Below are 23,720 nucleotides of genomic sequence, written 5' to 3' on the forward strand. Positions count from 1 at the left end.
TTTGGTGTGAAATCCCAGAGAGAGTCAGGAGGAAGGGGCTGTGAGTGAGCGAAAGAGCACGAGCAGGAGAGAGAGGGATGGAGGGTTCTAGTTTTAGAGTTTGGGATGGGAGGGAAGATGCAACTTGGCATTCATTAGGCTAGCTTTTGTCTACTTGTAAGTAACTTTGGGGAGCTGAAATAGAACCTCTTTGATACAGATATAGAAGTACTCTCTCTTTCTATGTATGTCCAGTTTAGCCAGAAGGCAGCACTATTTAGCTTTCAGGATCCTATACACTATTGAGAGGAATAATTGAGATTTGTTCTGTCCTCTGTGAAGAGAGAAACCAACTGGTTAGTGCCTTCCTTGTGACAAGCCTCTTTCTCTCTACAGGAAGCTTTAAATGCTACCTTTTAGAGATGCCCCATGTCCTTTCTGCTGCTTTGGGAAATGATGAGAATCCGATGTTCCTTTTGCACAGTAAGGCAGTTACTGTGTTTGCCAGTGTATTGGACATGCTGAGTAAGACATGGGGATTTTCTCTCACAGCCAGTTCTTTGACCTTATGTTGTATTCTCATGTAAGTTTTTTTGTTTTTATTTTTGTTTTAGCCTCAGTGAAGTGAGATCGTGTGCACTGGCAGGCCTAGTAATACAGACAAGGGTGGTGGTGGTAGGAATTAGGACTTTAAATAAACAGTATATTCAGTTCCTAGAGGTAGATGATGGGGAAATAGGAAGATAAGGCCTCAAGAATGATTCCTTCTGCTTTACTATATTACACTTTAAAAAGAAGTAAAATTAGTCAACCACTTAAGGGAGCTAATTTTTTGTCTGGGTATGGGAAGGCTTGTTACAAGGAAGATGCTGACCTCTTAGCAGACAACAGAACAAATAGAAATGGGAAGTACCCATATGACATGGGACAGTTTGTGTTGCAGTTGAAACAAACTTTATGACTAAGGGGTAACTAAACTCTAGGACAGGCTAGCAACAGAAGCTATAGGCCCCTGTCTCTAAATTGAGTTTTAAAAAATGTTTTTCGGGCAACAGAATCTCAATTGATAATGAATTCTAACCTAAAACACTACAGATATTTTTAGCAAAAACATTTATCACTTTAAAAGCACTCTTATAATAGAACTTTTTTTTTTATTAGAATCAGTGTAATTTTCTCTTTTTTGACAGGGTCAAATAGAAATTGATGACCAGGTGGAGGGACTTCAATATCTAGCTTCTCGATATGATTTCATTGACTTAGATCGTGTGGGCATCCATGGCTGGTCCTATGGAGGATACCTCTCCCTGATGGCATTAATGCAGAGATCAGATATCTTCAGGGTATGTGACTTTCTATTGTACTTCTTTTCCCAATAAAAGTAGAAATTTTTGTAAATTGAGGATATGAGAAAATGCTGATTTTCTGAAGGTTTACAGAGTTGGCAGTATTATGGAATGTTAGGGTTTGTGTATTTAATAACCATGTGAGGTAATAAATATATCTATCAACTTGTGCTATCTATGTAAGATAGATGTTTACATATCTATATATTGAAAAAATACTTGTCAACTTGATGACCAGTTTTTGGCTATTTATAGATACATGCCAAAGATTATGGGAATTACTCATGATTACTAAAACACATAAACATACAATATTGGATTGCAGTTACTTGTTTAACTGTTGGGTTGCAAGCTCTTAGGGCAGAGCTGTCTGCCATGTGCCTCACTGTATCCTAAGCAGCCAAGCACAGTGCTTGGCACATCATAAGTCCAGAGTAAATCTGTATTAAAAATATAAATGATGTTTACAATTCTGTAAACAACTTCTTAGAACAATGTAAAAGAAAATATATAAAGATGCTAACAGTTGTTAAGGGAGTGGGAATTATGAGTAGTGGTTTTCTTCTTTATATTTCAATAACATAATTTTATTTTACAGTGAAAAATAATTTTTATTTTTAAGAATAAAAATGATAGGTTTTTTTCATTTATATTCGGATAATTTTTATTTATAATAACAATAAAATTCTGAAAACTGATGTAATTTTCTCAAGCATACAGCTGTCGAGAAAGTAATTAGAATATTCAATGTAAAACTGTAGGTAGGAGCCTTAAAATGAGGCAAGTGTTAAGTCTTAAATATATTTTATTCATTGTTTTAAATTTTGTATATTACCAAAGCTAAAAAAAAAAAACAGTTGTTTTTCCTATATAAAACTGACACTCCTCACACATTTTTTTCCAGTCCAAGAATCTATTTACACTGAGAAATTCATATGTTCTGGTTCAACCTCCTCTTTTAACAAAGGGGCCCATGTTTGTATTTCAACTAGCCCAGGTTAAGGGTTTGGTATTCCACATGTCTGTGGAACAAGAAACTAACTGATACCCAAAGTATCAAGTTCTTGACCTTGGCACTCCACTTTGATTTTTTTGAGTAGCCTGAGACCATGTATCCTCAGTCGTAAGGCTAAAGCCTAAGGATAATTTTAGCCTGTAAATTTGCAGTTAGAAATTCCCATTGCTAGCCATTCTTTTCTGGACCACACTTGACTATCATTGTTCTTATATAGGTTGCTATTGCTGGGGCCCCAGTCACTCTGTGGATCTTCTATGATACAGGCTACACAGAACGTTATATGGGTCACCCTGACCAGAATGAACAGGGCTATTACTTAGGATCTGTGGCCATGCAAGCAGAAAAGTTCCCCTCTGAGTAAGTGTAAGCTTTAAAATTAAGATTATAAATTTAAAATTATATTTTAAAAAGTTGTTAATAATAATGAAAACTACAAATGCTATAACCAAGTCTAATATTTATAGAATACTGGAATGACATGGGTGTTTTACAAATAATGTTTGTGATTTTTTTTTTCTTAATGTTTGTGATTTTTTTTTAAGAACATGCCATAATTACTATCTGTGCTAATATCTTAGGAAACTGAACACATGATCTTTTTATTTTTTTAAATCTTTCATACATATAGCATCTGGTTAACATATTACAAATTTAATATTAAAAATGTTCAGTCCTTATTCTGACATTACAGTGTAAGTTAACATAATTAATTAGTTTAAAGGAATTAAATGGTTTTTCCAAATACTCTATTTTGCCTAATCCTCTGATATTTACATTTCTCCAGACCAAATCGTTTACTGCTCTTACATGGATTCTTGGATGAGAATGTCCATTTTGCACACACCAGTATATTACTGAGTTTTTTAGTGAGGGCTGGAAAGCCATATGATTTACAGGTGAGTTTTTCTACATTTTCTAAATAAATTTGTGATTAGTGATTGATTACTTTGAAATATAATAGACTGTGGAGTAAGGCTGAGTTTTTAGCTGTGGCTGTTCTTTGCTTAAGAGAACTAAAGTAATAGGCCTACTCAGTAGTGCGTGCCTCTAGTTGGTAAAAATTAAGATTCTGTTGAAGTCAGGTTGAAAACTGGCCTTGGATTACATGACTTGTGTATCTGTACCTGCCTTCAGTTTGTAATCATGGAAAAGATGACAACAGTCCATTTACTATCCTCCTTTGTTTTTCTTCTTCCCCTTGGAAGGGTGGGGAACTGTTACTTCATTTCATTCTCATAAAAGGCTTTTAGAACCTGGTTATATGGTCTTTTAATTTAATTTTATATTGACATTGGAGCAGAAACCAGCAAGTTACCCACCTCCATTGCTCCATTACTCAAAAGTTTTAAAAAAACTTTTCCTCCTTTCTACTTGCATAGATTATATGCTCATAAGAAATGAAAAATATACTTTTTTCTTTTTTATTGTTCAGTTGACATTTATATAGGTAAACTATGAGATATTTGTCTCTGGCAGCAGTTACCAAGCATTTTAGTCTCAGGACTCTTACATACCAAAGAGCTTTTGTTTATGTGGATTATGTCTGTCACTATTTCTCATATAAGATTAAAACTAAGAAAAAAATATTTATTTTTAAATAATGATAAACTATTACATGTTAACAAAAATCACATTTTTATTGCAGGGGGGGACTGTTTTCCAAAACAAAACAAAAAAAGTTTATTGAGAAAAGTAGCATTGCTTTACATTTTGTAAATTCTCTTAATGTCTGGCTTAATAAGCAAGACACCTGGATTCTCAGCTACTTCCACATACAATTTGTTTTGAAATGTTGTTTTGGCTAAAGTAAGTGAAGAAAATTCAGCCTCACAGAATATGTAGTTAAGAAATGGGGGACTATTTTAGCCTTTTGAGATAATTGTGGAATTCTTCTTTGATACTACACCAAAACTGGACAGTTTCTTAAAGATTGGTTTTTGTGTGGAATCTGAAGCTGTATCTATAAACTTTTTATACTCTCGTTATATTAAAATTTATTGGATCTTGTACTTCAAATGGATCCTTTTACCCATGCATTGGTCACCTGGAAAATACTGGTTCACTGCATTATGCCAATCTTCTAAATGTCGACTCATTTCATTATACAGTATTTTTTAAATATTACCACTGATCTCATTAGAAAAGTCTCTGAGTTCATGTTGGGCAACTCATCAGCTAGTAGTGGTAGATGCAAGTTTTCCAGAATTCTCATTTTCACTTAAAAGATCAAAATTTGTCATTGGCAACAAATACTGTCAATATAGTCCTTGAAGTGACCAGCTCACTTAATTCATTTTTGAGAAAATGTTTGCCAGATACCCAAGTCTGAGTTGTCATCCTTTCAAGTTAAAAATGAAGTTCCATTTAAAAAGGTACAGTTCAACTCACAACTCAGTTGCACAAGTGCTTTTCCTTGAGACATCCTGTAGAAGTGCTTTATGCATTCTTCCCATTTCCTCACCACAAAATAATAAAAGGACATCTACTCAAGATTTGCAATTTAATAAAGTTAAGTTCTAATTTTTACTGCTACTTAAGTGAAATTGGCATTTTGCTTTTTTACTGCGAGTATGTGGTGGTAAAGAATACTGAGACTTCTAATACATTTTAATGTCATTGTCTTGATTCATGATAAGGCACCAGCATTGTTTCCCACCATTGCTTTTGCATTATCAGTGCAAATGCCAACACAGTGAGTAAAGGCAAATAATGTCTTAGTATTGTACTGAAGGTAGTCTGACCTTGTGTATCCCTTGAAAGGGTTTCTAAAGATCCCAGAAATCTGCAGACCACACTTAGAGAACCACACTGGTCTACAGATAAATCCTTATATAAGCCTAGTGGAATATAGGGAATTATAAAAAGCGGAATGGGGCCTTTAGATGAGAGGTCTGTGTTTAGTATCTTGAAGAGGGTGTGCTGCATGTTATTAATCCTGTTGAAAATCTCTGGAAAGCTGTGAAAGGAGATGTATTATGACATTTTGATTTTTTGTATTTTGCTTTCTTTGTTGTTAAGATCTATCCTCAGGAGAGACACAGCATAAGAGTTCCTGAATCTGGAGAACATTATGAACTGCATCTTTTGCACTACCTTCAAGAAAACCTTGGATCACGTATTGCTGCTCTGAAAGTGATATAAATTTGACCTTTGTAGAACTCTGGTATACACTGGCTGTTAACCAAATGAGGAGGTTTAATCAATAGAGAACATAGAATTGATCATCACATTTTGGTACCTGCCATATAACATCTACTTCTGAAGGTATATTTGGTGCCATGTGGGCATCTACAGCTTGCGGATAGGAATCTAATACCTTAACCATATACACAGAAAATTGAATGACACATATTTCTAAGGGACCCAGCAAAATCTTGAGAATTACTGAAAGAAATAAGACTTAGCACCATGTATCCATACTACCTTATTTTCACTTTTAATAGCATTATAAACCTCATGGACTTAATTAGTGTATTTTTACAGTATACTTCTGAGTTTGTTAAAATACGATATTAGTGATTGGTTTGGTTCAATTCCAGAATCTCTGACTAGTTACAGATTTGATAGCACTTAAATGTAATTGAATAGCTTATGCTTCATTGCTTGGGATGTATCCAGCATGTTATTAACTAATCACTATTAAACCTATTACTTAACCAGTCATTAATGATTTTTCAAGGAAAACTTAGTGGCCTCCTAAAGACACTTATTTTGTTTCATTCAAGCTCTGACCAGTTTTTAGCCAATTTAAATTGTATCTAGTATAAATAGTTCTCTGATAAAATGACAGAGTGGATTTTTCCTTTCACATAAAGGCGAGTAACTATATGTAGCATGGATTTAATTAGTCTTATAATATTGATAATTACAGGCAGAAAAATTTTAAACAAATGATTAGAGCTTAAATATTTGCAGGCAATTTCTTTGCCTTTAGGAAAAGGAAAAAGTACACATTCACTTATATTCTTCAGAAAATTTAATGGTGCCAGTTTCCATTGGGTATTTTCTTATAAAATGTTCCAGGATTTTAGGGAGATGGAAGGGAATCTTGGGAATCTCGGTGGGGTAGGGGATAGCAGGGCGTAGAGGACGACAGGGAGAGGAGAAGGCAAGGGTTTGCTTAAGAACTAAGCAGAAGTATAATTTGACCAAAATACTCATGAAAAGGTTTGGAAAGTGAAATTTAAACGTCTAGAATGTTGGTTAAGGAAACCAGAATTTAAAAATTACTCCCTTGCCAACACAGTTATAGACTAACATTATTCAGGAGAGGAAAAGTTCCTTGAGAGTTACTGTTGTAATTCTCAATTCTAATTTTTTGTTATTCTTAATTTTAGAAACCTTACAAATTTAGACTTTATCCTTTTAAAATTATTTGAGCATAATTTAGATATTATGAGCTTAAAGAGGTTTCCAGACAACTTCTTTACCATAAACTGATCCCTTATAAGCCATGTCTCTTTTTCAGTGTTTAAAGCCTATAAGCAATTTCTTGAATGGCCATGACATTTTCGTGGGTTAGCCCTAGCTCTTGACTATTAAGGGAGCTCATAGGCTTTCAGGTGCTAATTGGGATCTGTCCCCTTAGAGTCTTGCGGTGCTAGGTGGGTCACATTGGAGCCAGTGGCAGAGAAGGCACCTATGAGTTTGACCCTTTTTATCACAAAGCTCAGTGTTTGGAAAGTTGTTACTAGTACTTTTAAACAATGCTCCAAGAAAAATTGCTTTTTCTTTCTCACCACTACACAGACAGTGGACTTCTCCCATAGAGAGAGATCACAGCTTCTATTAGTAAGGATGGTGGCTGTGCGTCAGAGGTGGACTTTATTATCATTGAGGGCCAGGTGGGAGGTGGGGGAAGCCCAGAAATGGCAGGGTGACCTGACGGTTCTGTCCTTGGGAAAGGGGTTGGGTTTTGCTGTTTGTGTATTTATACTGTATAATAGGTGCCACGCTTTCTTCCCCTTTTATCTGTATATGTATTGATTTTCTTGTTTATGATATTTTCCATGCCAAGATTTGTTTATATTTTTTCAATGTTAAATTAAATTGATTTGGGTAACTTTTCTTCCCCAAGAAAGTATTTTCCCCCATGACTTAAGTATATATCTGACTGTTGAAGGTGGTTTTTTATTTGTGGACTAGTTGGTCTCCAAGGATCTATCCAAAGTAGAAATGGTATGGACAGTGGCTTTTAGGCAGCTGCTCATCTGAAACTTCTTACCCATTAAGGCTGTTTCTTCAAAATGGCATCTATAATTTTACCAAAACAAACCTTAAAGAACCTCATGTACGCTTGAATTCACAGGTTTTCCTTTTGCATCTTAACTTTCTCCTTCCTCCTGTCACAAGGAATGCTTCTGTTACAATTTTTAGTCACTTAAATGCCATTCTCCTACTATACATGGGGGAAATACCTGACTGAATTCACTTGCAGAAAGACAGCTTGACTGAATTTGATTTTTTAAACCAGTGTGGAAAACATCATAGTCAATTCAAGCAATCAGTAGAAATTTCACTAAAATTATTGATACCCTGTCTGAGTAACAACTTAAAAAGCAAGAGTATATAAAAGTAGTGGCACTTTTGGTGAGAACCAAAAAGCACTAGGTTAAACATCAAACAGGATTTTTGTAGGCTTGATAAACAGATGCACTTGATCAACCATCAGCAAGTATAGTTGCTTGTGCATTGTTGAGCAGTGGGACTCAAAATCAAGATTCATCTGAGATGCTTACTAAAAGAAATGCAGTCTTGAACCTCACTCTTAGAAATCTGGATTCAGCTGATTTGGGTGGAGACCAGGACTCTGCATTTCTACCAGGCTTTCCAGGTGATTCTAAAGCAAGTCTTTTGTGTGCTACTTTAAGAAACTCTTCTTTAGAAAATGGAGTTAGATTAAGAAAATAATAGGTGACTTTTACACTGAACTGATTTATAAGAACCTAAAACAGTCAAGACAGCTGCTCAATTTTGATAACTGTTGGTCCCTTCTCACTCTGAAAGAAGCATAAGTAGCCTTAATTGTGTATCCCTTTTGTCTAGAGATTCCTTTTGGAATGAAGGTTTTCTCTCTTGTTTCCTGGCTTGTTTCCAAAGCCTCATACAAGAGAATAAAGTCACAATGCATGCATTACTTTTTAAAAGAATGAGATACAGATATTGATGCTTACTTTTTTTCACTACTAGTTTTATTCCTTACAAAAGGTTTATTCCTATCCCACCTCTCTATAACGTTCTCTCCTTAGGCAGAATGATTCCTATAAGATCTCATTATTATAGAATCATACATTTTTCAAGTTATTATTTCTTTGATATAATCTAATGTTCTCATTTGTTAGAGGAAGAACCTACATGTTAGAGAAGAAAATATACTCATGGCCACACAACCAGTTAGTATTCGGTTGGTACTAGACTACATCCAGATGTCCTGACTCATGGTAGTTAAATGATATGTAGAAAACGCAAATTTTTAAAAAGTATTTATTAATATATTCCTATGAAACATTTTAAAGATAACATAAAATGGTTAATTTTTCCATTCTAAAGTAAATGCTAAGCATGCTTATTAATGAAGCAGTACTTCTAATTAGTATATGACATTCTGAAGTTAATTAAATGGTTATACTAAATATGTCTTCCTTGGTGTAGTGGGGGGACTTGGGGATTGGGATATAGAGTAGAGTGCTTGCTTAAGCCTGGGAACCCAATTTATAGCTATTTGAAGTAAGAAAAGAGACATGGCCCTATCTAAATTGAGATATGTAAGGTGAGCGTCTATTCCCAGAAGAGATAAAGGAATAAGGAAACTCCCCTGACTTCCATCTTCCCAACTCCTCCCAGCCTCATCTATCCATCTTGCAGCCTAAAATATGGAGACGTGTTAGTGCAAGGTGCTGGCTCCTACTTTTCTTATTTTATTAAGAGATAGCTCTAGGTAATCATTTCAGAAGCCCCTCACAGACAGAATAAGTAGTGTTTGTATGTTTGTTTTTAAATAACCCAAATACAAATTTACATTGTATTCAGCACAATTGGAGTTCAGGTCTTTAATTTTTAGAACATAAAGTGCCTGCTGTTTAAAGCATTGACTTGTATAAAAAGAATTGCATGTCTCATGCCAGTAAGTTTATGGGTTTTCTCATTTTCAGCTACATAGCTTTTAATCATGTAAAGCAAAACGTTAGTTTTGTTGCATTTTATTACAGGTTCTTTGTTGCAATAAAGATGCTGCTAAAATTAATTGATGTAAATGTTCATTTTCCCCCCTGGATTCTCCATTTGTGCAATCTTCCCTTGATTAGTGGCAAGTATGGAGTGATTAATACACATGAACAAGGTCATATGCTTGCAAAGGAGAAGGGAGACTGCAAGGTAATTACATAGGGTTTCCAGTGCTCTAAACACTAATCAAAAATGTATCTAAACCCAAAAGAGGAGGTATGCAGAGAACTGCTTTGTACCTGCAAATGGTTCCCAACACCCAGCAGTTGGTACTGCAAGGGTAGGTGGTGCTTGGAGCCAGTGATTAGCATATCTCCCCTGAGCAGTTGGGAGTTTCAGGAAAGCCACTTGGAGTTAATAGTGGTTTCTGCACGTTCTTCAGGAAATTTCAAGGGAGTTTAGTGTAATACTTTTTTTCAGAGGTGTCTTTGACAATTCTCTGGCCTTTTGAAGTTATACTAATTTACTAAATCAGACTTTCTGGAACTCGGCATGGGGATTAATATCTCAGCATACCTATAATCCATTTATGGCACTCTGGGAAACTTATGGACTACCTCGTTCTCTTTAACTCAGCCTAGATTCATTGCTAATCAAAAATCAGCTTTCAACCTGGCCATAAGCATCCTGCAAAGACTGCTGAGGCGCAGACTTCCCAGTGGCTCTAGGGCTCCAGTGCTCCAGAGTCAGATCAGAACAAGTGCTATGGCCTTGAAGCCTTTGGACTTCGCTTTGGCCTAACCTCACCCACTAGTTGGTTTAAGAGGAAACAATGGTTGGTCCCTTGGTGCTTTGGGAGGGAGCAGAGTTGAAATAGCTGTAGTATGAGAATCTCATAACCATAATTTTCATTTGAGCCCGGAGTGGTTTGAGGAATTACCAGGATTTAAATGCCCATCAGTCTAGTCTGCCCACAGATCTGGTGCCCTGGCACAGTTATCCTGGAAGAGCTTGGGCACCTATTGAAATGGATTAGAAGGGATTCAGGTCCAACCCAGGAAATGAGATTGTCGAGTTTGCTGTGTGCTCATTACTGAAAGATGTTCTCTAAATTGGCTTCCAGACTTGAGTTCTTGAAATAGAAGTTTGGGGAAACAGCCAGGATAGTTGTCCTTAGCCAGTTCCAGGAATTCTTCCCACCTTTACTGGAAAAGTACCCTACAGAAGTGACATAGTTTATTTTAACATTCTGCTCACAGGTGACAATTCTTTGCAGGAGGGTCCTCTGGCTAGGCAGGTTCTGGAAACCACACTGCCTTTCTATAAAATGAACTCTCCATGTTGGCTTGGTTCTCGGCCATATATATGGTCATAGTTGTATTCCTAAGCATGAATGTGAATGCTGTCTGTTCAGTTGAGTACTTAATGATGTGTTGCCTTGCTAGTTAATTGCATCATATCAACTGTTCATTCTTCCTCATCCCTATTGCTGCTCCTGCCTGTCTAAGACCAGTAATAGCATGCCTAGGTAACTGAAGCACTTCTCTAACCAGCCTGCGTTGGAGATGAAATTTAAGAATTCCGAATGACTTCAAAAAAGCAGTTCTCAATTTTTCATTCAGCAAATATTTAGTAACAACTATGTGCCAGGCCTGTGTTAGGCTATGAGAAAACAGATGAAGAGGATAGCCCTTGCTCTCAATAGGTTCTCAGGACTAACTCCACCTCCCACTTCACTAGCACACCCAGCAGGACACAGCCATTTTCTTAAAGGCACGATAAATTCTCACTTTCCTTCTCCAGTCCTTAAATTGTGCCTGACACTCAAGGCCCTGTGTCACCTGACTTCACTTTACCTCTCTTGGCTCTTCACTCACCCCCAAGCATCCTGAGGGTTTCCTTTCAGTTAGTAGAACACATGCTTTGAAGTCAGTCTCAAGTTCCTCTTAGAATCGTACGGAGCTTACATAGCAATCTCCCCAGCTGAGATAGGTGGCATGGCAAATGGTATCAGCATTGGCTTTGGTGCCTGTCTTCTATTCTTGCCTCTGCTACTTGCTAGCTTTGTGGGCTAAAGCATGCTTACATAACTTTCTGACCCTACTTCCTGAGGTGTGTAATAGGAATAATAACAACCTTCCTCAATGGATTATTGTGAGGATTAAATTTATTTATTATACTGTAAAGACGTTGGTGCCTGGCATGCAATAAAAAGTACTCAATAAAGGTTATCTCAGATTTAGCACTTAATTTTATACCATACCGTTTGCCCCTGGTTTTGTTTCTCCAGTTAGATTACAGACTCTGAATATAGGTACTGCATTATACTTGGTTAATTCTCTTCATCATACCTTCTTCAGAATCAGGTATGTAGTACTCAGACTTATTAGATACTTGAGTACCAAAAAATTTTCCAATTAAAAAAATTTATCTCCCTTATTTAGGGTTGTCTGATCAATATATAGGTTCCTACGCACCCATATACTAATTCACTTGTAAGACTGCAAAACAAAACAAATTCACCCTAATTTAAGCTTTTGGAACTCCTTTGAAATGTCATTGGAATTTTTATTATTTGTTCTCCACCAAGGCTTTAGGTCTGGACAAGTGGTGCTTCTCAGGCCTGATTGCTATTACAATGGCCTGGGGAGCTTTTAAAAATGCTAATGTCCGAGTCCCTCCTGGGATCAATTAATCAATATGGGGGGTGGGAAGTAGGTCTGCCCTGCCATCTTTTAATTTTTCTTACATAATCTCTAGGTGATCCTAATGTACAACCAGAGTAAAGAGCCTAGGAGGTAAAGTAATGGAAGACTGTATTCATGGAAAGTTAGAGCCAGAACAGACTCAGAAATCATCTCATCTGCTGCTTGGCTTTACAGATGAGAAGATGAGGCTCAGAGCTTGCTAAATTATTATATTGTGGCCATCTCAGCTGCATGAAGAGAGTCCACACTTAAGCCCAGGTCATCTAGCTCTGTCTTCACCTCCCAGAGCAATGTTCTCTCAAATCAGAGCTCAGCAGAGGAATCTGCCAAAGTGAGGGAGCCAAGGCTGCTGCCAGGAAACCACAGCGTTCCAGGCCTTCCAGCCCTTACTTCACCTAGAGCAGCTCAGCTTTTTACTTCGATATACTGGGGACACATATTCTGCAGCTTTAAAGATGTCAAAGATCAGTGACCCTTATATCATTTTACAGGTGTGGAAACAGACCCAGAGAAGAAGACAAAGCCATAGACATGTCAGGTGGCAGAGCTGGTATCAAAAGGCATGCTGACTAAACTCCCTGAGGATACAGGCAGATAAAGTGACTTCCTCAAAGGCACCAAACTAGTTGGTAGCTGAACAGAAACCTTGAATGCAGTCTCTAGGGTGCCTACTAAATTTTCTAAAATCTAAGATGTTACTGCTTATAAGATCCTATTATCAGAAATATAAAAATGTGAATAAGAATGTATCTTAGAATCAAGGAAATATGGTATTTGCCTGAAATCTGAGTCTCTTCAGGGACTGAGCTCATGCTGAGAAAGCATGTACTGGGTGGGTCTTGCATGTGACTCTCCCAGAGAAAGAAGGGGGAGCATGGGAAAGACTAGAGAATTTGGAATCTGAGAGACTTGGGTTCGAGTCCATCAGTTGTGATCTTGAGTGAGCCCTTTGCTTCTCTAATCTTGGACTCTAAAGTGGTGTTCTAATACTTCCTGCACAGAGTTGTGCGAGGCCAAAGTACCAAGCATAGGCCTGGCATGGGATGGAGGCTTGGAAGTGATTCATGAAGTTAAAGTTGACACTCCTGCCAGTTGATCTGACCCCACCCGCTCCAAGGAGTGCAAGGCCGCCAGTGGGAGCAGTCTGCTCTCCAGGACCAGAGCCATCAGGCCCAAGCCCTGGGGAGAAGATAGATGCCGGGTGGGAAGAGGAACATGACTCAGCCCCAGGGATCTTGGGAGAACAGCAGGTTCTGGGACATGAGCAAGGAGGGTGGGTACAGAAGCCTCTCATGGGGGTGACTGGATTCTGCCTTGGCTTTAGATACTTCCCACCTGACTGACCAAGGGCTGATCTTCCAAGATTGCCTATTAAGATAAAAGTATCATTAACTGTAAGGCCCTTGGTAGGGATAACACATTTTACCTGTGAGCAGGTGACATCTTTCCCTCTGAACACCAACTGCTAACATTTGTATGGTTAACATCTCACCACTTACAGAATATCATGACAGCATCATGGTCAGTTTGATCTTCACAATAAGCTAAAAGACATCAGTTAGGTAGTATTATTATTCTTCCCATGTCCCCCCTGTCCCCCACCCCACCCCAACCATCACCACCCAAAGAATCAAATTAGAGCTCAGAGAGCTTGTACGCCCAAGGTCATAGTTCAGAAGTGAAATGCTAATCCTGGCTTCACTCACCTATTGGCAAGCAACATGAATTGAGCAGCTGCCATGCGCCTGGTTCATGCTGAGAGATCCAGGGATCTGGGGGTGTTCAGAGGAGTCATACACATTCTCTACTCTCAAAGGTTCTCAATCCAGAGGTAGAGATGGACATGTAATCAAAAGAGGGTCAATACAGAGATATGCCGAGTGCTGTGTGAGCCCCCAGGAGGCAAAGCAGGACAGCAGTTAGGAGTGAGCTTTGACCCAGAGAGTCTGCTATCCTGTCTTCCACTGAACCACTTCCTACTGTGTGATTTTGGGCTGGTTACTTAACCTCTCTGTGCTTCAGGCCCCTCTTCCACAACCTAGAGCTGATGATGGTAATAGTTCATGGAGTTGCTGCAAGCTTTGATCTGAGAAAATGCTTGTAAACTGACGCACAGCACTGAACAAACATGAGCTGTTATATTCTCTGGGTGGTGGAAAAGGGGGGTGGTTAGGAAGACTGCACAAATTCGAATTAGGTGTTAAGGAGTGAGTTTCTCCAGGTGGGAGGGAGTCATTCCAGACACAGATATAAAGTAAAAAGGGGAGTGGGGATGGAGAACTGGCACATTGGCAGGCAGGAACCTGAAGGGGAGTTGGAGGAAATAATAGGAAAAGATGGGATTGTTAGGGATACAGTGTGAAGGGCCTTGAATAATGGCCAAGGGGGTTGTACCTCTGCCTCCAGCTCTTCTGCTTGCTTCACTTCAACTGGTTAGTTTGTCTGCGAGACCAGAGGAGACGGCAGACCATGGGATAGATGTTCCATGGGATAGACATACTTTGATGGGGAACGTGAGGAGGAAGAAGGCTGTTGGGGAGGACAGTCCTAGGGGGAAGACCCTGCCCTCAGGGCCATGGGAGGACACAGTCTTCAGCAGAAGGGATTGCAGCTTCCAAAGAGGGGTGGACAATGTGACCTGCATCTCTCACCTTTCAGTTCTGCCCATTCTGCCACGGTCAGTGTGTCCAGCTGTAGGCAGAGCATCCGGAGGCCTCAGAGAGCAGGTCACAGTCCATTGTGCTGGGACCCTCATAAAGGGGGATCAAAAGGAGCCGTCTGAATCCCAGACTTGCTCGGCAGGCTGGCCTTGAGCAGAGGTGGCTGTTTGAGGAGCAGTGGTTCCAGGTAGGAGCTAGCTATTGGGCACAGCATGGCAGTGATGGGAAGAGACAAATGGAATGGTGTCTTCCTAGAGAGCTGAGGAGGAAGGATGGTTCAGGGCAGGAGGGCATTCGCATTAACAATACAGAGGCTGGCATCAGTTTTTCTTTTCTTTTCTTTTTTTTTTTTAGTTTTAATTTTTCATGGTTCACAAGCACATAAGGAGTCAAGTTCTAAAAAAATTTTCTAAATAACATGTTTCTAATGTTACTGTGATTTTTTTTTTCAATTTTCATCTAGTATACCATCCTATGCATTATCTAGTGGCATCCCAATCCGAAAGATTAGAATATAGCTGTTTTCCCTCCCATTTTCACTAGACACACACACTTCCCACCTCCCTCATCTTTTTAATATAGTTCTATTATAATTTTACTTAGACCAATATTCAGTGTTTATATCATTATGACTATGTAAATGTATTCAGAGATGAATCATATAATAAACTTTGAATCATTTTCATTCATGTAGAACCTTATTTTACCTAGTTAATAATTATCTTTTTTTAGTGTATGTAGTTATTACTAATTCAATCCCAAACTTGTCAACCTCTCCACTGATTTTTCTGTTTTGTTTTATTTCTAGTGTTTCCAATGTTTTACTGCAATCTATTTTCATTGCTAATATACAACATATACTTAATGAGTTAAGTATATTTCAGATACTTAATGAGTTAAGTTGGTTTTGATTATCTAGTAAGAGAACATAGCCATCATTTGTAGTGTTGATTCTTCAGGAAATGTGTTCTGCTTTCCAAGCAATTGGTTTCTAAGGGTACTGAAGGCATGACTACCTGTAGAATGCCAGTTTCCACCATCAAGGGGCTGCTAGTGTTATCTGAGATATGAGACTGAGGCATGAATTACATAAATGAAGAAACTGCTATACAAAGCAGAAATAATCCACTGCCTACTGAGTGGTACAGACAGATGGGTGAGGACTGAATGGTCACCTTGAAGGACCTGGGACTTGCTCTGAGTTTTAAGGTAAAACTATTGTGGTAAAATGCACATAACATAAAATTTACAATTTTAGCCATTTTGAAGTGTACAGTTCAGTAGCAGTTAAGTACACCCGCACTGTTGTGTGACCATCACCTTTTCATTCTCTCAAACTGAAGACTATATGTATTTTTTTCCTAAGTTACATTTACTATTTCTGATTCCAAGAGTAATATGTATTCACTATAATTTAGGGGGGGGAAAAAAAAACACAGAAAAGCACAAAGAAGAAAATTAATCCCGTAATTCCACAAATTGGTTAGCAATTTGATGAGATAGGGGTGGAAAGGCATCCCAGGTGAGAGGAGACACATTCCACTGGCACAGGGGGTTTGAGCTTAGGCACAGTGTGGGAGGTAGTTGCGAATATGAAAGGTAAAGATATTATAAACATATCTATCTTCTGTATTTTCCTTAAAAGGGATGAATGGGAAAGGTAGTGAGTGGTTCTAATAATGAACCCAATCCAGTAAAGACTCCAGCAGTTGTTCTGGTTATCTAGTACTATATAACAGGCCACCCCAAACATAGTGATCTAAAACAACAACAACCATTCGCTATCATTACCATCTCTCACAGTGCTGGGGGTTACCTGGGCTCAGGGAATGTCCTATGTGGTTGCAGTCAGACAGTGGCTGGGCTGGGCATCAGGAAGTGGCACTAACACATTTGGCTCCTGACCTGGAACAGAGAGGTCTCCACCAGCATCTCTGTCTCCATGCGATCTCCCCACATGGTCTCCCCAGTGCCACAACTTCAAGGTGGCCAGACTTCTTACATGGTGACTCAGGGCTCCAAAAGTGCATATGCCCCAGAGAAAGCCAGGTGGAAGCTGTATCTTCTTTTACAACAAACCTCAGAAGCCACACAAGTATCACTCAGAAGTATCGCTTCCATCATACTCTGTCCTTTAGAAATGAGTCACTAAGACCGGCCTATATTCAAAGAGAGGGGAAATAGACCCTACTGGTTGAAGGGAGGAGTGTCAAAGAACTTGTACACATATTTTTAAACCACCACCATTGTGGATTCCATTATCTGTTCTAGATTGATGTGAGTGCCAAAGCCTCCCACTGCTGGTCCTACAGAGTATATGGTCCATAAATTCTTGATTTAGAGTGACAGAGCCTACCAAATGAGATCTAAATTACTCAAGCAAGTGCTTCCCAGTAATATGCTATCGTGAGAACTCTCTTAGTGATTTAAAACTTTCATCATTTTTACATGGCATATGATAAAGGAGTATCTTCTTTTTAAACATTCATTTAAAAAACATTCATTGAGATCTTATTATATGCTGTGTACTGTGCTAAATATCAGGAAAACAAGAATGAGCAATATACACATGGTCCCTACCACAAGGAGCTTACTGTCTAGCAGTAGAGCCAGACAATTTAATTTAAAAAATGGTATAATAAAGTGTATTAAATGTTCTGATAGGAGAAGTATCAACCAGCTCACAAAATTTCTTCGGTTCTGCTGTCTCTGATCAGATTAAAATAGCGTTTCTGGTGCTTTAACATTTTCACTGGGATTCCATGCAGGCACCTCACACGCGACATGTTAAAAAAAGCAATTTATCTTCCCTCTCCTCTGCCTTGTTCTCTCCCAATGTTCCTTTTTTTTTTTTTAAATAACATCCCATCCACCAAACCAATGGAAACTGCAGTCCTCTCCCGGTCTCTTGAACCCCACATTGACCTGTCCCCAAGATGTTAATTCAGTCTTAGAACTGTCTTGAAGAAGTTATTTTAAGAAAAAAATTTATAACAACATATTGTTAATTGAAAGCAATTTTAACATATTTAAATTGATGATTTAAAAAAACATTCTTCCCCATTTAAGAAGTGATGCATGCTGATTTAAAAATAATTTCAAAAAAAGCATGATTTGTCAACAAAAAAAGTACATGTCAAATTTGGGGACCAAAAGTACACTGAAATTGAACCATAGGATCAAAAATAGACAAAAATTGCTTTCGAGATATGGTTGCCTTTTGTACTACAATAAAAAAAAACTTTTAAAATGTTTTAGTTTTAGTTTTAGTTCTGAAATGTGAAATAAAAGATTTTATATTTATTGGGAAGTACTTCTCCACAAATAACATTGTAGATAAAATCGGTCTGCCTTTCTGGTAAACAAAAAAGCCAAGAAAGATCGAATTATCACTAGGTTTTATTTTTTAAACATTGGCTTTTGGTGTATTAGTGACAAATGACTTTTGATTACGAGACTATAACATTCTTTTCCAATGAGGATCAACATAAGGCAAACTTGCAAAATTATAATTTTCTCCTTAGCATCAGATTTTTGTAGTTTAGCTATCAATCCTCGTCATACTTCCTGTCATATATTTCTCATGGTCTGACATGGCTATAAATTAAACAACATATAACTAAGATGGAAAATAATTTAAGCTGTTTAATGGTAAAAGTCATGACAGTGGCTAATTATTTTCCTTTAAGCATGTTCATCAGCTCTCCACAGCCCTCTGGCCATGAATACCACGTGCACATTTGGAAGCATTCCATGGTACCACCTAAAGGCAGACAATAATAGAATATTTTAATTGATTGATTTAAAAAGAAAAAAATTAAGGCAAGTGTCATATCCTCTTTTAATGGCGTGAACTCTTTGGAATTCCTGGTTAGAAATGTGCATCATACCCCAACCCTCTTGTTTTTCTCCCTGAGGAAGCTGAGATCCATGGAGAGGAAGGAAGTTGTCCCAAATCATATAGCAAATCAGTAACAGAGGCAGGACAAGAACCATGGCTCTTATTCCTTACACTGGATTCAGCTGGCCTGAGCCTGTCATACCTCACACCTGCTTCCTATTTGTGTACTGAGATAGGAATACAGAAAAATGAATTGGATTTTTGTGTGTAGCATGTGGAATTAGCGACACTCTTTATATAGCAATACCTTGTTTTTCATTTATTTATTCTATTGACAACCAAATCATCAACTGCTTTCTTGACAATATATAAGGCCTTCTCCAACTGGCCTCAACGTCCCTGTTTTGCTTCCTCTCCCACCCCTGCCCTCCTGCCCAGTTCACACCTTCTACATTCTGCTTACACTGGATTCTAGTATTTGTTTTCTCCAGAAGCTTTCCCTGCCTCCCCCCAAGCTCAGCCAGGGTGCCTCACCTCCCTGTGCCCCATCACAGCCTGTATCACACAGTATTATAGATGCCTGTCTACTTCTTCGTCTCTCTCACTAGACCAAGTGCCATGTAAACAAGAACTCTTGTGTTCAACATTGTGTTCCCAGTGCCCAGAGCAGGGCCTAACCCATAACAGGTGGCCCATGAATATCTGTGCAGTTAACTATTGGCTCTACCATGTCTGGAACGCTCCCTGTCTCTCACACCACAGGGCCTCGGCAGAAGGTACTTCTTCCCTCAACCCCTGTTCATTCTACCTTCCTTAATTGTCAAAACCCAGGTCAGACATCTACAACATCAACAGTTCTATGAATCCTTCTTCCTCAACACTCTCTACCACACCCACAGTTAGTCCCTTCTTCTCTTGCTTCCATCCTTCTTGACACCCCATGTCTCTTAGGACAATTTTGTCCCTGTGGGCAGTCACTTATATGTTTTTTCCTGGCCCTTGGGATCTACACAGTGCCAGAAAGTGGTCTAGCTACTTAGAATTCAGCAGTGAACCTAACAGACAAAAATCCCTGTCCTCATGAAGCCCATATTCTAGTCGGGGGAACAGACTATAAATAAAACAAGTAAAATGTACAGTATGTTAGAAAAAAGCGGGATAGGGAGAATGGGGGAAGTTGTGACGATGGGAGGGGTGGGAGGATAGAGTTCCCGACTTGCACTAGCTGGGCAAAGGTTTAGAGGCAGGAGGGAGAGGGATGGTCACAGCTAAGTTTCGACTAGAAGGCTAGTATGGCTGAAGAGGTGGTAAGCAAAGGACATGGTGTGGGAGGTATGCTCAGAGAGGTAGAACGGGCCTCCAGATCAGACAGGACTTCTCATAATAAGGACTCTGGCTTTTGCTCTGAGCTAGGAGGCCCTAGTGGGTTTCAAACAGAGAAGTAACATGACCTTGCTCACATTCTAACAGAATCATGTTTGGTGCTATATTGAAAAAAGACTGAAGGGGAACAAGGACAGAAACAAGGAGACCTGTGAAGGGGCTACTGAAACAATCCAGGTGAGAGGTGATGGTGTTTGCATCAAGGTGGTAGCAGGAAGGCAAGGTGGAACGTGAAGGATGTAAAAGTGAAGGGTGAAGGATGACTCCAACGTTTTTGACCTGAGCAACGGGAAGGATAGAGCTGCTAGGAACCGAGAGAGGGGAAACTGTGGAAGGAGCAGATTAAATCAGGAAGATCAGAGCTCAACTTTGGACACGTTAAATTTGAGGTGCCTATTAGACAACCAAAGAAAATGTTGGACAGGTAGCTGGATAAGTCTGGGGTTCAGGGGAAATGGTCTAGGCTGGAGGTATAAATTTGGGCATCTTCAGTATAAAGATATCACTTAAAGCCTTGATGACTAAATAACATCTCTAAGAGCAGCAAGTGGAAGTGATCTCCTAAGTCAAATGCTACTGATAGGCCTGCTGATGATGAATAAATGCCAGATCCCAATCGATCTGCAAAGTACAGGTCATTATTAAGGGTTAACTAGCAACGGATGGGTAAGGCACCTACTGGATACAGAGACAAAATGGCCCTACATCATGGGAACACTGGAGACACGGGGAATAAAGAACCACAGCATCTTGGTTTGGGAAGGGACCTTAAATTGGTCATTTAACCTGTACTCCTCTCCTTACCCTAACCTGAAGATTGAATTCCTGGCTTTAGAACAAGAAATACTTGTCGGATACTGAGGCAACCAGTCTGGCTAGGACAGAGAAGGCACAGTTGAAGAATGAATGGGAAATGATGACCTTCTGGAGTCAGAAAATTAGGGTTCTTCTGGTCCCACATCCGCTGCTCCCTAACCTCATGTCCTCAGGCAAGTCCTCACTTCTCTAGCCTGTTTTCCTGTGTGTAAAATGGAAGCAATCAAACCTTCCTTGTCAATCCGAAGGTTGCAGAGATATCTGAATGTGGCAGTCCTTGGGGCAGAGTGAGTGCCCTGCTGAGTTGGTTATTGCAAGAGCAGCCTAAGGAAACCAAGAGAAGCCCTCACCTTAGAATGACAATGGAAATGGGGGTGAGAACTGTCATGTCCTCAGTGGGTCTCTTGGTGCAGCGTGTGGAGAAGCTAACCAGGATTCAGAACAAGACCTGGGCTGTAATGGACTGGGCTTTGAAGGCAATATAGTGCCATCAGGACAAGAGACCAAGGCCTTGAATCTGCCTCCACTTAGCCTGGAACCGAGATGGGGGAGACCCTAAGGCAGCGACAGGTAAAAGAAACGAAGACACCAAGGCAGAGAGAGACCCGTGAACCCAAAGACAGGGAGGCTGAGACAGACCCAGAAACAAGCGGCCCAACAAGGGCCCAAGGCGACTCGGAGAAGGTGAGGGCCTGGGGTGCAGACCCGAACACAGCAAAGCCCTGCGCGATGCAAGGTCACGGTGCCCGGGCCCAGGGTCCCCAGTGCGGCCTCGGCGGCCCTAAGCGCCCCCGCCTCGGCAGCTCGCCCAAGATGGCGATGGAGGGGCGGGCGAGGCGGCTGCAGCCCCGGCCCCCGCGCCGGCCCCCGCTCGGGCCCGGGCCCCCGAGGCCGCGCCCCCGCCCGCGGCGCCGCGCCTCCCCGGGCCACTGACGCCCGGCGCGCCCTCCCCCGGCGGCGGCGGCTGCCGAGGCGCGGGGCGGCGGCGGCGGCGGCCCGGGCCCGGCCCCATGGCGCGGGGGGACGCTGGCCGAGGCGGCGGGCTCATCGCGCTGACCTTCTGCCTGCTGGCCGCACGCGGTAAGGGCGGGCGCCGCGGCCGGGGCTGGAGCGGCTGGAGCGTGTTGGTGCCGTGCGCGGGGCTGTGGGGCTGGCGCGCGTCCCGGGACTGGAGCGAGTGCGGGGGCCGTGGGGCACGGGCTGCGGGTCCTGGTCCCTGTGATGCCCGTGCCTGGGGGTCGGCGAGCTGCGGCCGGGGGCGTTTGCGACTCTTGCCTCCGCAGGGTGTGTGTCCTTGGTTTGCGGAGTCTGGGTAGGTGAGTGAGTGTGTGTGGAGGTGTATTGTGTGTGTGTGTGTGCGTGCGTGCCGTGTGTGTGTATGTGCGTGCGTGCAGAAGGAGGGAGGGCTTCTGTGGGCGTATGTGTCCGCAGTGCGTGCCACGGTCGCGGCGTAGCATCGCGGGGCCGGGGCGGCTGTGTTGGTGGCTCTCGCAGGGCGGGCTCTGCCTTGCCCGCGCGTGTCTCTAGATTGAGAGTGTGTGTGAAAGAGGAGGGCAATGGGGGTGTGTGTCTGCAACTCCATTTGTGTCGAGACCGTGTGTAATTGTGTTTATGGGGCTGAGCTAATATTTGGCCTTGGCTTTGGGGAGTGTCCTTGCTGGTGGTGGGGGACAGCAGGAGATTTTGGATTGACTAGGGTTAGTGATGGTAAAACACTCAACTTTTGCCCAGTGGGTGTGGTCCCTGAGGCTGGTGTGGGGGTGGGAGTCTTACTCCCCCAAACCCGTGGCCCGGAGTGGGCTGGGGAAGGAGGAAGGAAACCGGTTGCTTTCGTGGACGTATCAAGCACTCGCTCTCGGAATGGGACGCGTGTCACTCCTGCCCCACCCCCCAGGGGCAGACCAGGGAAGCGTGGACGAGGTCAGCAAGGCCTCCTCCAACCCCCAGCCCTCCCCGCCTCATAGCGGGGTGGGGGTAAGAGTCAGAGTTGTTCACACTGGAGAAAAGCCTGGCTATGGGGTGCCAGAGTCCCGAATCTCTATTACTAGGGCACCTTCTTGTGCCCCCAGCTCTCTCGTTTTCTGTCCTGTGCGTGTTTGCAGGGCAGTCCAGGGGCAAAGTAAGTGGTAGGGCTGGGAGGGGGATGGGCTGCCCTCTTTGTTCACCCAGTTCTTGCCTTCCCTGCCGTAGGGAGAGCTGAGGATGTGTCCGGGGCGAATCGGGGAGGGACTTGGAGGTGGGGGTGGGGAGGGGGATTTCTCCAGCTGCTGCGGCTTTCCAGAGAGACTCAGCCAGGCCACGTGGGAGGGAGCAGGAACGGCTGAGAGGGAAAGAAGCCTTCGCTTGGCGGGCCCCAGACCCATCTCCAGGAAACCCAAACAGCGGGTGGGAAAGTGAGGAGAACTGCTGAGACCCCTTCTCTTCCTACAGAGACACGCCCCTTTCTAGCCTGACTAGCTGCTTGCTGGAGGCCGCCTGGGGGCAGAGTCCCAGAGGCTGGGCCAAGGGAGTAGGGAGAGGCTGGGCCAAGGGAGTAGGGGTCCCGAGGTTGTCGGGTGAAGAGGGCAGGGATGTGCCAGAAAGATGTCTGTCCTTCTGGAGCCCAGAAGACTAAGAAATAGTTGTGCCCACTGTCTTCCGCTTTTCCAAGAGCTCCAGGAACGGGTTCAGGGTCACCCAAAGAAGGCCTGGGAAGTGCACTGGAGCATTATGAACACTGGTGGGGCCTCCTGCAAGGGGCTCAGTGTGCGTGGCTAAAGCAACTGCACTCAGTCCCAAACTCTCTGCTGTGTAAAGCTCAGCAGG

The 23,720-nt window shown here is 41.6% G+C and overlaps 2 protein-coding genes across 7 annotated transcripts in view; both read left to right on the plus strand.

Annotated features, from left to right (window-relative positions):
* Positions 1–9,586, plus strand: part of DPP8 (dipeptidyl peptidase 8) — a 50,778-nt gene extending 41,192 nt beyond the window's left edge. For 3 of the 6 annotated variants that reach the window (XM_039865274.1, XM_039865277.1, XM_039865276.1), the window contains 4 exons: positions 1,170–1,322; positions 2,558–2,700; positions 3,128–3,239; positions 5,362–5,729. In XM_039865274.1, the coding sequence (XP_039721208.1) occupies positions 1,170–1,322; positions 2,558–2,700; positions 3,128–3,239; positions 5,362–5,484 (531 nt within the window). In that variant the 3' untranslated portion in view covers positions 5,485–5,729. Of the gene's footprint in view, positions 1–375; positions 563–1,169; positions 1,323–2,557; positions 2,701–3,127; positions 3,240–5,361 lie in introns of those variants that run through there. The other 3 variants (XM_039865275.1, XM_039865278.1, XR_005653363.1) reach the window with 2 other exon arrangements.
* A 12,138-nt stretch (positions 9,587–21,724) lies between these two features.
* IGDCC4 (immunoglobulin superfamily DCC subclass member 4) overlaps positions 21,725–23,720 on the plus strand; it is a 36,938-nt gene continuing 34,942 nt past the window's right edge. Inside the window, exon 1 of the mRNA XM_039865279.1 lies at positions 21,725–21,995. Within this exon, the coding sequence (XP_039721213.1) occupies positions 21,926–21,995 (70 nt within the window). The 5' untranslated portion in view covers positions 21,725–21,925. The remainder of the gene's footprint in view (positions 21,996–23,720) is intronic.

The sequence above is a fragment of the Pteropus medius genome, unplaced genomic scaffold, assembly GCF_902729225.1.
Source record: "Pteropus medius unplaced genomic scaffold, Ma_sr-lr_union100, whole genome shotgun sequence".
In the NCBI taxonomy this organism is placed as follows: Eukaryota; Metazoa; Chordata; class Mammalia; order Chiroptera; family Pteropodidae; genus Pteropus; species Pteropus medius.